Raw genomic sequence first — 14,337 nt, 5'->3', positions numbered from 1 at the left:
ACTCAGCCCCAGAAGCCTTGGATCTCCATCCCCGACCCCCTGTGATCCCAGTCGGGGGGAAAAGGTTTTCTACCCCCTCGAGGTCCTTCTCAGCAGAGGACTGACTCACGGCTTGGGGGGCTGAGGACCTGGCTACGGAGAACTTGGAAGAGCACTGGGCCACCTGTCTGGAGACCAAGGTCAGGGCCCTCCTTGTTGCAGCCTCAGGGTCCCCATGTGGAAGAGGATCCAGAATCACTTCTCTGGTCAGTGTGAGGAGACTTTAGGAAGGAATGGAGCACCAGGACCCGAGAAGGATACAGCGACAAGGGAGGCTTCTGAGGTTTCTCACAATGCCCATGGAATCCACAGATCCTGCTCCTGTGAGAGACACAGACACAGAGACAGAGACGGAGACAGAGAATGAACACGGGACAGAGGGAACCAGTAGAAGTCACGGACTCCATCAGCATGGAAATGACATCCCGGCATTTTGTGCCACTCTATTCCTGAGAGCGCCGTCACATAGGCCATCCACCCTGGAGGGGAAGGGATTCCACAGGGATGTGAGACCAGGACTCATTGGTGCCAGGAGCCACTGTGGGGACTACCCAGCACATGGGCACAAAAGAGGTCCAGGGTCCTGAGCCTAAACCTAATGGGAGCCCCTGGAACTCTGTGTTGTGAGAGGACAAGGTCAGAATCCGTTCATTACTAACTTCCCACGGGGACTGGGACACAGGAAGGACGGGGGTGGCTTTGCCTGGACGCCAGCGCAGATTCAAGCCCCTCTGAGCTGTGTTCCATGCCAAGCCCAGGCCCTGGCTCATCCTTGCATTGCCAAGTTTGAATCAGACTCCTGTGATAGCAGGCACGGAACATGTGTAGAGGTCCCGAACCTAACCCTAAACCATACCCTAACCCGTACCCTAAACCTAAACCGTATCCTACACCTAACACATGCCCTAAACCGTACCATAACTCTAACCATAAATCTGGGTCAACTAGAGAAAAGAGGAAATCCCCGGAAGTTTGGCGTTCATGAGATATTTGCCCTCCAGTCCTGAGATGAACATAACACTGTGCCTAATGAACCTGCTGCTTTCTCTGAACACTGACCTCCTGTGAAATGCTGCATCACTGACTCCCAGCCTGATGTTCAAAACATTGAGGCTCATAGATCCAGAGCAGATAAGTGCTGTCAGGTGGGGATAAGTAGGTCCTCTGACCTATGGCCTGCACACCTTCTTCAATTCCTGGGAGAAGGGGAAACACACACTTGTCCTTTAAGTAGTAATTATCTTCATTCTAAAGTGGACCAATGTCTTTGACATTTTTGAAAAGCGAAATTCCTCTTCCAAATGAACACCTCAAATCATCTGTTCCTCATGCAACTTGAGTGGGATCTGGTTGACTCGAGCCTCCAGGCCCCCACCTGGAGGATCCTCCGGTACCAACCTGACAGCCCATGACCAGCATCCCCGGGGGCACAATGCTGAATTTGGGGGATGAGTCTGGGGCTTCCAGCCAACGCACCTGTGACTGGGAAGCGGGATCCTGGATGGCCCTCCCAGACTATCCCAACGGACCATTATCACCATCCCTGTGTAACACGGGGCACAATGCTGAAATTGGGGTATGGCTCCGGGGCTTCTTGCTACCGCACCTATGCCTAGGGGAGCAGGAACCTGAAGGGCCCTCCCAGACAATCATAACGAACCATTACCCCCATCCCCCTGAGGACATGGGGCACAATGCTGAAGTTGGAGGTTGGCTCTGCGGCTTGTTGCCACCACACTTGTGCCGAAGGGAACAGGAATCTGGCGGACCCTCTCAGACGTTCCTGAGGGACCATGACCACCATCCCTGAGGACATGGGGCACAATGCTCAGTTGGAGTCCCTTGGTCCTGAAACCAGCAGGAACGGAGCTCCAAGGGCAGAGAGGAGACTCCACAGAATTTCTATCCAGGGAAAGGGGGCCCACTGGAGGGCACAGAAACAGCAACCTCCCAGATCCGCAGGCCATTTGAACAGGATCACCTCCTGCACTTACTTAGCACGTTGTCCGTTTCGTGTGTGGACACTGACTGGCCCACTCAGGGCTGGTGCACTTCCAGAGGAAGACTAGAATCTTTTCAGTGCTTGCTCGTGGATCAGAGGAAAAATGCCCAGAGAAGGAGAGGATATCCCTCTTCCTCTGGAGCCGGGGAAGGCAGCCACCGTCCAGGGGCGGGACCGGGTCCATGAGTGTGTTCTTTCTGAAGCCCCTGCCTTAGGTGGGTGTTGCTATGTGTAAAAACGCCCACTCAGCCCCAGAGTCAGGAACAGTGACAGGCCGTCTCCAACCTTAGCGCAGTATCACGACCCGAAAGCATCCTGGCTTTGGGAGGACAGGTCTCCTGCAGGAGCCAGGGAGGGTACTGGCCCCTCTCCCCTCCCCAGGTCCAGGATTCCTGGGACCTGCAAGAGTTCTTCATCTGAGGAGGAGTCATGGAGAGCAAGTGTGTCTCGTCAGCCCAGCAAGTGAAATAACCAAACCCCAACGCTCAGGTCCTAACAGAAGCAGAATTTCAATGTACTGTTTGGGGGAAGCCTCCTCCCCTCTTTTGTGGCCTTGGGGGACCCCAAGGAAAGTCCTCTTTGTTCTCCTTCCCTCAGAGAGAGGAGCTGGCCCCATGTCCCGGGGTCCCCACCGTGTCCCAGTGCTGAGGAAGAGCCACACGCAGGGGCCTGGTGTCAGGAGTGTGGTCGGCCTCTGACCCTGGGCTCCCAGCCAGGGGCCTGGCGGCTGCATGGAAGATCTCAATTGCTTTTGGGGGAAGGAGTGCTCCCTGCCCACACTGCTCACCATCCCCCTCTGCACTCTGCAATCCAGGCTCTCTGCCCAGCTTACATCAATCACCAGCACTCCACAAGTTCCGGCCATGGGAGGGATCATTCAGCATCACCCCATTGCACAGAGGAGGAGAGCGAGGCCCAGAGAGGGGAGGTAAATGGCTCCAGTCCCAGAGCTGGTCAGCAGAGATGCTGGAAAGCCAGCACTCCAGAGCCCCTGCTAGACCAGCCAGAGACTCCCTGAGGTGAAAGTGAGCTCTCCCCTGCCTGACCAGCCACGCACTGGCCCCTGACCTTCATGATGGCCTGTTCTTGACCTTGAAGGTAAGCTGGCCGACTAGGAGGGGGAGGTCAGCTGGTGGGACAGGCTGTAGCTACAGGACAGAATGACACATCTGAGCTAGCAGGAGCCACACTCTGGTCTCCCTCCCAGAGCCTGACCCGGAGCTGGAATCTGGGTGCCTTAGGGGCCAGCACACAACAGGGTCTGCACTGACCAGGGATCCATGGCCCCCAGAGAGAGTCCACTCTGCCCTCTCCCCGCTCCTGTCTGGCCTCAGCTCTCCTCCCTGTGGGGCTGCAGGACCCGGAACCAGGCCCCATAGGGATGACTCGGTTCCAGCTTGTAATGATTTCACTGGCCGTGGAGCCCCTGGGGCCAGAAGGAGGACTGGCTGTGGACAAGGACTGGGCTGGGGAGGATGCAGGAGAGTGGAGAGTGAAGGATGTTGGGAGGGGCCAAGTCCTGGGGCCACTGCGAATGTCTAAAAAGGGCTGAAATCCCTGAATGCCCATGGGGTCCCTCATTACAGTAACTACCCCCTTCACACTCGGGCATCCTGCTGCTGAGCCCCTCCTCCCTGGCCTCCTTCCCACCCCTCTGACTCCAGCCGGGGCTGCTGCCAGGGGCAGGCTGGACGCCTGTTCTGGCTCCTGCCAGGAAGACAAGGCAGAAGGAGGAGAGGAGAAGGGGAAGGGGCAGACTGCTCTTCTCCCTGTCTCCCTTCCCATAGCAGGGAAATCACTGCTCTGGTCAGGGTAAGGAAACCTTAGGAAGGACTGGAGCACCAGGACCGGAGAAGGAAACAGCGACAAGGGAGGCTTCTGAGGTTTCCCACATCGCCCATGGAACCCACAGATCCTGCTCCTGTGAGAGACAGAGACAGAGAGACAGAGAGAGAATGAACAGAGGACAGAGGGAACCAGGAGACGTCATAGACTTTCCTCCACCAGCTTGGAAATGACATCCCGGCATTTTGTGCCATTCCAATCCTGAGAGCGCCATCACACAGGCCATCCACCCTGGAGGGGAGGGGATTCCACAGGGATGTGTGACCAGGACTCAGCGGTGCCAGGGGCCACTGTGGGGACTGTCCAGCACATGGGCACAGACGAGGTCCAGGGACCTGAGCCTAACCCTAATGGGAGCCCCTGGAAGTCTGCGTCACCAGGGAACAAGGTCAGAATCAGTTCATTACTACTTTCCACAGGGGCTGGGACACAGGCAGGAGGTGGGTGGCTTTGCTTGGACCCCAGAGCAGACCCAAGCCCCTCTGAGCTGTGTTCCATGCCATGCCCAGCTCCTTGGCTCATCCTTGCATTGACAAGTATGCCACAGCCTCCTGTGATAGCAGGTACGGAACAAGTGTAGAGGTCCTACCCCTGATGGCATCCCTAGAACTAGAAGCCAGAATACTCTGATGTGCAGATGGGGAGCCTTGGGAGGCCCTGAGAGGCACAGGGTCTGTCCAGGTTCATAGCCCTGGGCATGCGCAGGAGTCCGGTCTGAACCCAGCTTTGTGTCCTCACAGCAGGGACACCAGCTGCACCCAGGCCTCCCCGGGGGCTGTGGGTGGGCTGTGTGGGTGTCACTGTATGGATGGGGCATGGGGGGAGTGTGAGCATTGAGCAGCAGTGGAGGGAGGCCCTCGTGGGGCTCTTGTGTGAGGAGGAATTTGGTTAAAGGGACCCCAGGCAGTGGTGACCTCACTTCCCTGAAAACAGAGCCCAACAGAATTTGGAACCCCGGTAACCAGGCACCCACATTCCACAGACAGCCCCCTGCCCAGCTCATTTCATTGGAGATCCTCAAAGCAAGATTTTCGCATGTTGCCTGCCAAGGTCAAGAGGCTGCAGGCGGAAGAAAGCGCGCCCTGCAGACACTGTTCCCCGCTGGGGATTTCATGTCAGGGCTCCCCACCGCCTCTGGCCATTTGGCCAGAAGGACAGAAAGGTGACACCAGGAGGCCCAGAGCTGACCACCCAGCCCCACTCGCTCTGATCTGACCTGTGTAGCCCCAGGTGCCCTCCCTCTGTGTGTGTGTGTGTGTGCACGCACATGTGTGTGTGTGTGAGTGTGTGTGTGAGTGTGTGTGTAAAGAGGGGTCATGGGGGTGGGGCCACCCCAAGCAGGAGCAGGCTGATGAGGGGTCAGATACCCAGTGGGCAGGTCATGTTCAAGGTCAAGGCTGGCTATGTGGGATGGGGTGTGCGGGCGCTGCCCCTTCTGCCCAAGGTTGTTCCCGATAGCCCTGCAGGTATGGGTCACTGTATCCCAGGTGGAGGGCTGTGCACGCACAGGTGTGTGTCTGATCTGGGAGCAGCAGGGGGACTGGGCAGGAGGACAGTGCGGATGGCCAGGCAAGGCTGTGATGCCTTGGGGCCGGCCAACGGTCCCTGTCTTTGCAGAAGGCCACGGAGGACACGGAGAGGCAGCTGGCGGACGTGCCCTCCTCCCTGACAGAGGGGGTGACCCCAAAGGCATCCCAAGAAACAGGTGCTGGAGATTGCCGGGCAAGACCTCCGAAACCACGCGGACCACCGTCCCAGGTGGTCGTCCACCGGACAGTGGTCCAGGAGCCGGAGCCCATGGAGGCCGAGGCTGAAGGTGAGAAGGCTGGGGCTGGGTGTTTGTGGTGTGTGGGGACGGGTCGGTGCTGGCCCCACAGGGAGGAGTCCCCAGAGGCTGGTGTGGGGCCAGGAGCAACGACTGGGCACAGAGCACAGAGCGGGTGGACTGCAGTCGGAGAGACGTCCCCGTGAAGGTTCCTTCTCGGCTGTGGCTTCTCTGGGAGACCCTGGGCTGTGCTCTGTCTCTGCAAAGGCCCATGGAGAGTAAGCACGGGGGTGAGCTTTTCTCTCACAACTGTTCCACTGCCTGAAGAACTTGAGTCGGATCTGGAGGGAGGGCTGGTGCCTGCAGTGACTTCAGGAGGAGACCAGGAGCCGTCAGGTAACCCGGCACCTGCCCATGGAGAGCCTGGCGCTGTCCAGGAAGAACTGTCACCTGCTCCTGCCCCAGCCCCTGCCCTTGCTACAGTTCCTGCCACTCCCCCTTCCCCTACCCCAGCCCCTGCCCCTGCCTTGGACCCAGATCCTGACCCTGCCCCTGCCCTAGCCCCTGCCCCTGCCTGTGCTCTTGTTCCTGCCCCTGCCCCTGTCCCTGCTCCTGCCCCTGCCAGAGCCGCTGCCCCTTCCCCTGCCCCTGCCAGGGGTCCCGTTCCTGCCTCTGACCCAGATCCTGTCCCTGATCCTGCCCTGGATCCTGCACCTGCCACTACTGCTGACCCTGTCCCTCCCCTTGCCCCTGCCCCTGCCCCTGCTCTTACCTCTGTCTCTGCCTCTGTCCCTGCCCCTATTCTGAGCCCTGCCCCTACTCCTGCTCCTGCAGGGCTCCCACCACCACGTCCAGAGCCCACAGCCCTGCAGGGAGAGCTCCTTGTACAATTACCCTTAGTTCCATCACTGGAACCCGAGACTCCGCCCGGTTGTTTCATCCCCTCCCCCTGTGTTCTTTCTCTCTGGTATATATTAACTGTTATTTTATCCTTCCATGTCCTATATACTGTTTATTATTTTTTTAAATAAAATTACTTGTTTTCAATTGAACACGTCTTGAGCATTAAGTACATGCCCAACGCTGTGCCACCACACCCCAGAATATTGCTGCAGAATATCTCATTCCTCAAAGGAGTCCCCGAACCAGAAGCCCTCCCTGCCTGTTTCTCCTCCAGTCTAGACCCCGGCAACCACTAAGCTGCTTTCTCTCTCTGTTCCTTTACCTATTCCTGATGTTTCGGTAAGTGGAATCACACAATAGGGGCCTTTGTGTCTGCCCCCCTATTTTCAAAGGGGACTCCTTTTCTTCTGTGTTTATTTGTCATAAAATTTCCCTTATTTGATATTGAAATCCCCGATGGATTACACATCAGATGGAATCATAGAGGCCACTTTAGGAATTATGGGCACCATCTCGGGGCCGAGACCCCTGGTCCTGCTGGGACACCACAGCCTAACCCCAGACAGGACAGGGCTGGTTCCTCCTGTGACCCACACAGAAACCAGGGAAATGCAGAAAGCTGGAAGACACACCACAAAGGGCAAAAGCATTGCTCACAACCCAAGGCCAAAGAAAGGTTTCACCTGAATCTGTCCAAACCACGCTCCAAGTCACTGGGTTCCACAGGGACGGAGACCAAACACATGCAAGTCCAAGGCGGAAGGATAGGCACGCAGGGAATATGTGTCAGAGATGCGGGAGCTGCTGGGGATGGACTCTGGCAAAGGAAACCCTATGGAGGCAGCGCTGGTCACCCTCAGACCGGCAGGTGTCTGGTCTGGGGAGAATGTGAGGAAGCGGAAGTCCAATGCAGGTCCCCTGGAGAGAAGGGTGACAGGCACCCCTGTCTGGGAGAACAGTGAGCAGCACACATCCCAGGCCACAGGTGCACCCATCACCTGGCATGCTCAGCCTCGAACTCACCCCCGGAAACTCTGGCGTGGTTTTTCACAGATGTATTGTCAGGAGTGTTCATCACAGCAGTGGTGGAGAGAGCAGGGAATGCAACAACACTAATGCCCAAGGAGATGGATGGGATCCACGGTCCCAGTCCTCATGACAGGAAGCCCTGCAGCTACTGTCCCGGTGTCATCCGGGGCACAGGATCAGGGAAGCCCCTCCTGAGACCACCTCCGGCCACCCTGTTCCTGGGAACATTGAGAATTGTTTGAGGAGGAGGGGGAGAGGATACAGGATGAAAGCGGGTCCAAGAAGGAAGGTCAGCACTGGGAGGACAGTTGGACATGTCCTGAGCCACCATCCAGGGCCCGGGCTGTGATGCCCTTGGACCTTACCCCAAATAATGGCTCCTGAGGTATGGATCCAGCTTCTGTAGTTTCATTCCCTCCCTCCCTGCATCGTTTATTCACTCCCTCATTCATTCCCCCCTCTCTCTCCTTCCCCTCTACCCCTCCCTTCCCTCCCCCACTCCCGCCCTCCCTGCCTCCCTCCCATCCTCCCTGCCTCCATCCCTCCCCTCTACCCCTCCCAACCTCCCTTCCCTCCTCCCTCTCTCCCTTCCCTCTCTGGATCCTGCCTCCCTTCCATCCTCCCTTCCCTCCTCCCTCTCTCTTTCCCTCTCTCCCATCCTCCCTCATTCAGCAGAGGATCTGGGGACCCTGCTGTGTACTGAGCACTGGGGCTTCATCAGTGAGCACCCTCCCAACCCACATGGTCACGTCCACTGTGGAAGGTGACGGGGGCAGTCCTCAGGGCTAGCAGTGGTGATGAGCACCAGGAATCTGCTCCTGAAAACAGGTCAGTTGCACAAAGAAATGAATGGAGAGACCCATCCTTAGCACTTCCTCTAGAAAAATCTAGTCCTGAAAAGTGATGAAAAGTAAGTATATCCTAGACTTCATGCAATGTGAGTTCTAATGGCAGGTACGCACTAAATCCTAGAACCCACAAAGAGTAAATCATCCAGTGTCGACTGGGGTGTTGTGACCCATCTTTTCAGACCAAATGACAGCGTTTCAGCCGACATCTCCAAGGCCTCCGAGTTTTCCCAAGGGCCTCTGTGATCCTTTGGTCCTTCCATCGACCTCCTTGGGTAGCTCTGTCCTGTCGTCTTCCTTGTCTCCTGCCTCTTCCGGGGCCCTTCCGTGGCTTCCCCCTCCCCCTGCCAGGGCCACCCTCACCAGGATTCCCCATGCCCCTTGGCTGGGCGCCAGGATCCCACACTGGGCCCCATGAGCCCAGTGCCTTGTGCAAGTCCCATGCGCTCCCTCTGGGGTCAATTGGCATCTCTCTTGCAGCGGCCTGCATCCTCCTGTGCTGGGTCTCTTCTGAGCAGTCTGTGAGGCTGCACTGTGTCCATGTCACGGGCACGGAAGTGAGAGTCCAGAAGGTCCAGATGACCTGCTCCCAGTCTCACCATGTGGCGCCTGGGCAGAGAGTGGTCCCTGAGCAGAGGAGGACTTGGGCCCAGGGAGCCTAAGGGAGGATGTGGTACAGTGAGCCCACAGGAGGAGAGTGAGCAATGTACGGGCCTGGTGCTCAGACCTGCTGGGAGACCACATCGCACTGGATCTGTCCCCAGGGCTGGAGGTTGTCAGGGTATCCACCCTCCCAGGCTGCAGCCTGGCAGGGACTGGCAGGAGAGGAGGCACCTGGTGCAGGAGTGAGCCCTCTGCAGAGATGAGGGGGCAGGTGCTCCCCCAGCAGCTGGAGGAACTCGGGGTAGTCACACTCCCAGGCTGCAGGCTGGCAGGGACTGGCAGGAGAGGAGGTATCTGGTGCAGGAGAGAGCCCTCAGGCAGAGAGGGGGGAGCAGGGGTTCCCCCAGCAGCTGGAGGAAATTGGGGTAGTGACCCTCCCAGGCTGCAGGCCGGCAGTGACTGGCAGGAGAGGAGGCACCTGGTGCAGGAGAGAGCTCTCAGGCAGAAAGGAGGGGGCAGGTGCTCCCCCAGCAGCTGGAGGAATTCGGGGTAGCCACCCTCCCAGGCGGCAGGCTGGCAGGAGAGGAGGCACATGGTGCAGGAGAGAGCTCTCAGGCAGAGAGGAGGGGGCAGGTGTTCCCCCAGCAGCTGGAGGAACTCTGGGTAGTCACCCTCCCAGGCTGCAGGCTGGCAGGGACTGGCAGGAGGAGGCGCACCTGGTGCAGGAGTGAGCCCTCTGCAGAGAGGAGGGGGCAGGTGCTCCCCCAGCAACTGGAGGAACTCAGGGTAGCCACCCTCCCAGCCTGTAGGCTGGCAGGCTAGGAGGCACCTGGTGCAGGAGAGAGCCCTCAGGAAGAAAGGAGGGGGCAGTTGCTCCCCCAGCAGCAGGGGCACTTGGGCAGGCTGAGGGGGCATCCGTAGAAAGCAGTGCCTGCAGCTGGGGTCTCCACACAGACCCTATCCTGAGGCTCAGCACAAGCTTGTCTGATGGCCTTTGTCCCCCAAATACAAAGTCTGGACCAGGAACCCCCCTCAAGCCCCAACTCCCAATCGTTTACACTCAGCTCAAGTGACAAGAAATGGCCAATAGTTCAGGTGGTGTTGGGTGCACAGGGACATTTGTTTTTGTGGCCCATGCTGTACCGTGGCTGGCATTTTAAAGATCTCAGGGCTTTGATTCGAAAACGGTAGGATGCTGGGGACCCCAGACAGCTTTCTGGAAACCTGCCTCTGGACCTTGCAGCCCTCCCATCCCACCAGCGCTGCTCAGAATCCCTCCAGACCACAGACCCACAGTCTTGGCTCCTCAGATTTTCCAGATGATGTGCCTTCAAAAAGCGATGCTGGTGGGGCTGCAGGACACACTGCAGATTCCACCAAATCCCCCTCCCAGAAAATGAGGGTACCACTGGACCAGCTGTCCAAAAACTGACAGGTCAGGGTTCCAAGAAGACACCAGAGGCACAGGAGGAACTGAGGAGCATCTGAAGGCCAGGTAGGGACAGTGATAATCTCCAGGTTTGCCTAGGGACAGCTCCTGTCCCCCTAAACCCTCAGTGGGATGGCTTTACTGGGGGACTGGGGGGGGACCATGCCTGGAGGACCCATGGCTCCACTGTTAGAAGTCGCCTACTTGATCAGTGCACAGGTGGGGAAACCTGGCCACACCCCGAAGAATTTCTAGAAACAGTAGCCATCTCAGTGGTAGCTGACCTGGGAGGTCAACCTTCCAGCTGTCTGAGGTGGGATCGAGCCACAGACCAGCACACTAGCCAGAAATGGAAGAAGGAGAACAGGTGTTTCATTTCAGAGTTTCTAAGTCACCGGATTGTTCATATGGTTAGTATACTTTGCATCCTGGGAAATCTCTGCCTGTCTAAGTTCATGAAAATGTTCTCCTCATGTTCTCTGCTGGAGAAGTTCTTGAAAAATCTCTGGTTTATAAGTAAAAATCATCTGGAAGTGACTTTGGTTGGCACAGCCATGCTGGGAAAAGGATGGATTTTCCCCAAAATACTAAAAATAGAACTCCTGTATGATCCCACTATCAGGTAGACCTTTTCAGAAAATGAAGTCAGTTTCTCGAAGTAAGATCTGCACTCTCCCACCCAATCTCCCTGAGGAGGGGCGGCCACCCTTAGCAGCCCTCCCCTTGAGGCAGGTGTCTCCCTGGACAAGGGGCTACCCCAAGGCTGGGAGGTCTCCACAGCAGCACACCCAATATCCTGGATACTAGGAGACAGAGTACAGCACCAGGCCAGTGAGGGCCAGGACACACTAACCCAAATATGGCACCTTGGCAAATTAAATATAGAAGCTAAAAGAACTTTTGCATAAAGCAGAAACAAGCAGGTCTCTCTGACCCCCAGCCATCAGCCCTTCTTCCCTTAAGCAGGTTAGAATACTCCCATGTGGAACTTTCTCTCCCAGGACCACAGGGATGACGTGCTTATCACCAGAGTCAAGGAATTTAGGACCACGGGGTCTATACGAACACACCTGTTTAAACGAACCCTTATCTTCATAGTTAACTTCTTTACCGTTTACGAGCCCTAGTCCAAACCCCTGTGTCTGTCAATTCTTCACACACTTACTGCTTCTTTGTCTAAAATGTAGAAGAGCTGTCTGCTCCAGTCACCTCTGCTGGTCGTCATGGTCTTGTGAGGCTCCCACCAAAACAATCAATACATTTTGCTTGCTTTTCTCCTGTCCATCTGTCTTTGTCAATTTCCAGACTCAGCCAGGGACCTAAGAGGGTTGAGGAAAACTTTCCTCTCTTGCAACACTGTGGGGTGGAGGGTGGGGAGTCAGAAAAACCTATCCCGTCTTCCTCGCTTTGGTGAAAACCGACCTCTACTGGGAAGCAGCACAAGACATGGCTGGAGGAGCCAGAGGGAGGCACGTGGAACATGTAGGAGCTACCGGGCCCCCAGCCAGGGGATTTGGCCCCAGTGACAAGTCCAGGGTGTGATTATATTATACTGGGAGCATCCTGAATATCAGACCTTCCCCACGCCAGGCTTCATGATTGCTGCTCGTTGTAGTTCCTACTGTTGCTTTAGTGACTTTTCTGAACGAACTTTGTCAAGTCTGTATTCTTTGCTGTGTTTATGGCTACTGAATCCCTGTGCTGTTAACTTAGGGGTCAGCCAGTGGCTGGGCAGAGAAGGCACCCCTGTTTCCGAGCTATGGGCTACAGACTGGGGTCCCCACAACATCTTCAGGTTTGAATAATCTGCTCATGGAACTCAGAGAAACATGTTACTTACTAGATGACCAATTCATTGAAAGGACAGAAATCAGGGCCAGGCAGCTGGAAGCGATGAGCAGGGCAAGGTGTATAGAAGCAGCTCAGAGCTTCCCTGCTCTCTGAAAGAGGCCTTTGCCCACCTCCACTCTGACCTTCGTCTATACTTCCTAACTGATGACGTCCTTCCTTCAGGCTCATCTGTTAACTCATGTGAAAGACCCGGTGGGCACCAAAACGACTCCTCAAGTACTAACCACTGCTGCTATCCTGGTGATTCTTGGGCACAGCCATGAATCTCAGCTTTTTCATGATGGGGGACAGCCCAGCAGCTGTGGGTCTCACAGGTCCTCCGTGGCAGCCCAGCAGCTGTGGGTCCTACAGGTCCTCTGGGGACAGCACCTTAATGGGCTTATGGTCCAGCAGGTACCTGTTCAGGTGGCTCTCGTCGTGCCACACAGCCTCGATCCCATTGGCCAAGTTGACCCCCATTGTCTGGTGACAGGGCCAAGGTCAGTTGGTGAACCTCTACCACCGACCCCCCAGAAAAGGCCCACTTGTAATCAAACTCGCCCTTGCCCCTGGGGAATGTGCGCCTGGGACTGTGGCCAATGCTCATAGCTGAAGTCCTTGTGGGCCGCCTGGTAGAAACCGGGGTGCAGGGTGCCAAAGTGGGGAGACAGGATCTCCATACTCACGTGGTCGTGGAACTTCATGTCCACCTATGTGCACACCAGGGAGTCCACCTCACGGAGGAATTGTGGAGTTAATCTTAGAAAATATATTGTCAGCCCTAAGGAGTGATTGTGGAAGCAGCTGAAACGTCAGCAGCATTCCTGTTCTCAGGCTACTGAACACAATGGCCCGGTTGGAGCAGGATCCCATGATCCCCAGGGACAGGGCAAAGGTTAGCAGCCAGGAAAGAATGTAACCCTCCGTGCCCCCTTCCTGCACCTGGCGTTTGCTAGCACAAACATCCCACTCTTCCCCGATCCCATGACGGCCTCCCTGCGTGCCTGCGTGTAGAGGAGGGTGCAGGCCTGCTTCACAGCTTCAGGATACTTGCCATCCCTTTGTCCTCCTTTCCCACGCTTTGAGGCGTCTGCCCTTGCTTTTCTGATAAAAAATGACGTAAAAGTGATGTGCAGAACCCAGCTGCTGCTGCCCTACTTGCAGAGGCAGCCTTGCATGGCCGCTCAGATTGGTGTCTGAGAACTTTATTTCAGCGTGCGATGACGGGAAGAGCTGCTTACAGAAGCGGCGGATATCACATGCTCTGCATGGACGCGTCCTACCAGCTCGGGGTGCCGGGAACCCCGAGGACCACCACCTTCCGGCCTTCCCGGAGGGGCACATGGGGCCCGGCGGGCAACTGATTGGTGAAGACGTAGTAGGTGACCTTGTGTCCCACCATGAAGTGTTTCTCAACTGTCTGCAGGAATATCTCCAGGAAGACCATGTATCCACAGGGACAGGGGACAGGGCTGGAGGAGGGTCACTGCCAGAGGCTGGCAGCAGGACCCCAAAACTTGGGCCATGAACGTGTGCACTTTCTTCAAGGGGGCAGGCCCTGGGCTGCTTTAAGCAACAGCCACCCTCCTGGCCTGGCCTGAGCGCGTCTGCTGGTGGGGCCTCCCTACCTTCGGCTCCCAGAGATGGGAGCCCTCAGGACCCCATCTTAGAAAGGGGAGCCTGAGGCTCAGAGGCTAGAAACCCATGCAGCTGATTCTACCCAGTCTGTAGGGCATAGAAACAAGGGCTGTGCCCAAAGCTGCTCAACTCATGGCAGGTGGGGACAGAACCTGCAGGGGGTCAGCCAGGGGAGGGGACGTGCAGGGTTTGCCTGGGAGCTCAGCACAGGGGGAGTGTTCCTGGCGCCAGCATGCTGAGTGTCGGGCTTCATGGGTCACAGGGTCACCTACCCTAACCCTAACCCTTAACCCTAACCCCAACCCTAACTCTAATCAAACATCATGCTCAATTTTGAGGACTGACAGCTCTACTCTGAAATCAAACATAAGTCCATCATGCTGGCTTTCACTCATTGCTCAGTATC

The 14,337-nt window shown here is 56.6% G+C and overlaps 1 protein-coding gene and 1 pseudogene across 1 annotated transcript; one reads left to right on the top strand and one right to left on the bottom strand.

Annotated features, from left to right (window-relative positions):
- Nucleotides 1-4,868: 4,868 nt before the first annotated feature.
- LOC141372065 (uncharacterized) lies at nucleotides 4,869-6,682 on the top strand (the record flags this gene model as incomplete). Its single annotated transcript, XM_073890524.1, has 3 exons — nucleotides 4,869-5,048; nucleotides 5,504-5,702; nucleotides 5,961-6,682. Coding segments are annotated over 3 exons (1,101 nt in total), but the record flags the coding sequence as incomplete, so codon positions are not given.
- A 5,851-nt stretch (nucleotides 6,683-12,533) lies between these two features.
- On the bottom strand, nucleotides 12,534-13,922 carry LOC112818396 (histo-blood group ABO system transferase 2-like; annotated as a pseudogene).
- Between the last annotated feature and the right edge of the window lie 415 nt (nucleotides 13,923-14,337).

Source organism: Callorhinus ursinus, unplaced genomic scaffold (genome assembly GCF_003265705.2).
Source record: "Callorhinus ursinus isolate GAN/ISIS: 27379988/994484 unplaced genomic scaffold, GSC_fseal_2.0 scaffold600, whole genome shotgun sequence".
NCBI classification, from domain to species: domain Eukaryota; kingdom Metazoa; phylum Chordata; class Mammalia; order Carnivora; family Otariidae; genus Callorhinus; species Callorhinus ursinus.
Note: the sequence above shows the minus strand (reverse complement) of the source record. Positions and strands in the feature narration are given on the sequence as shown.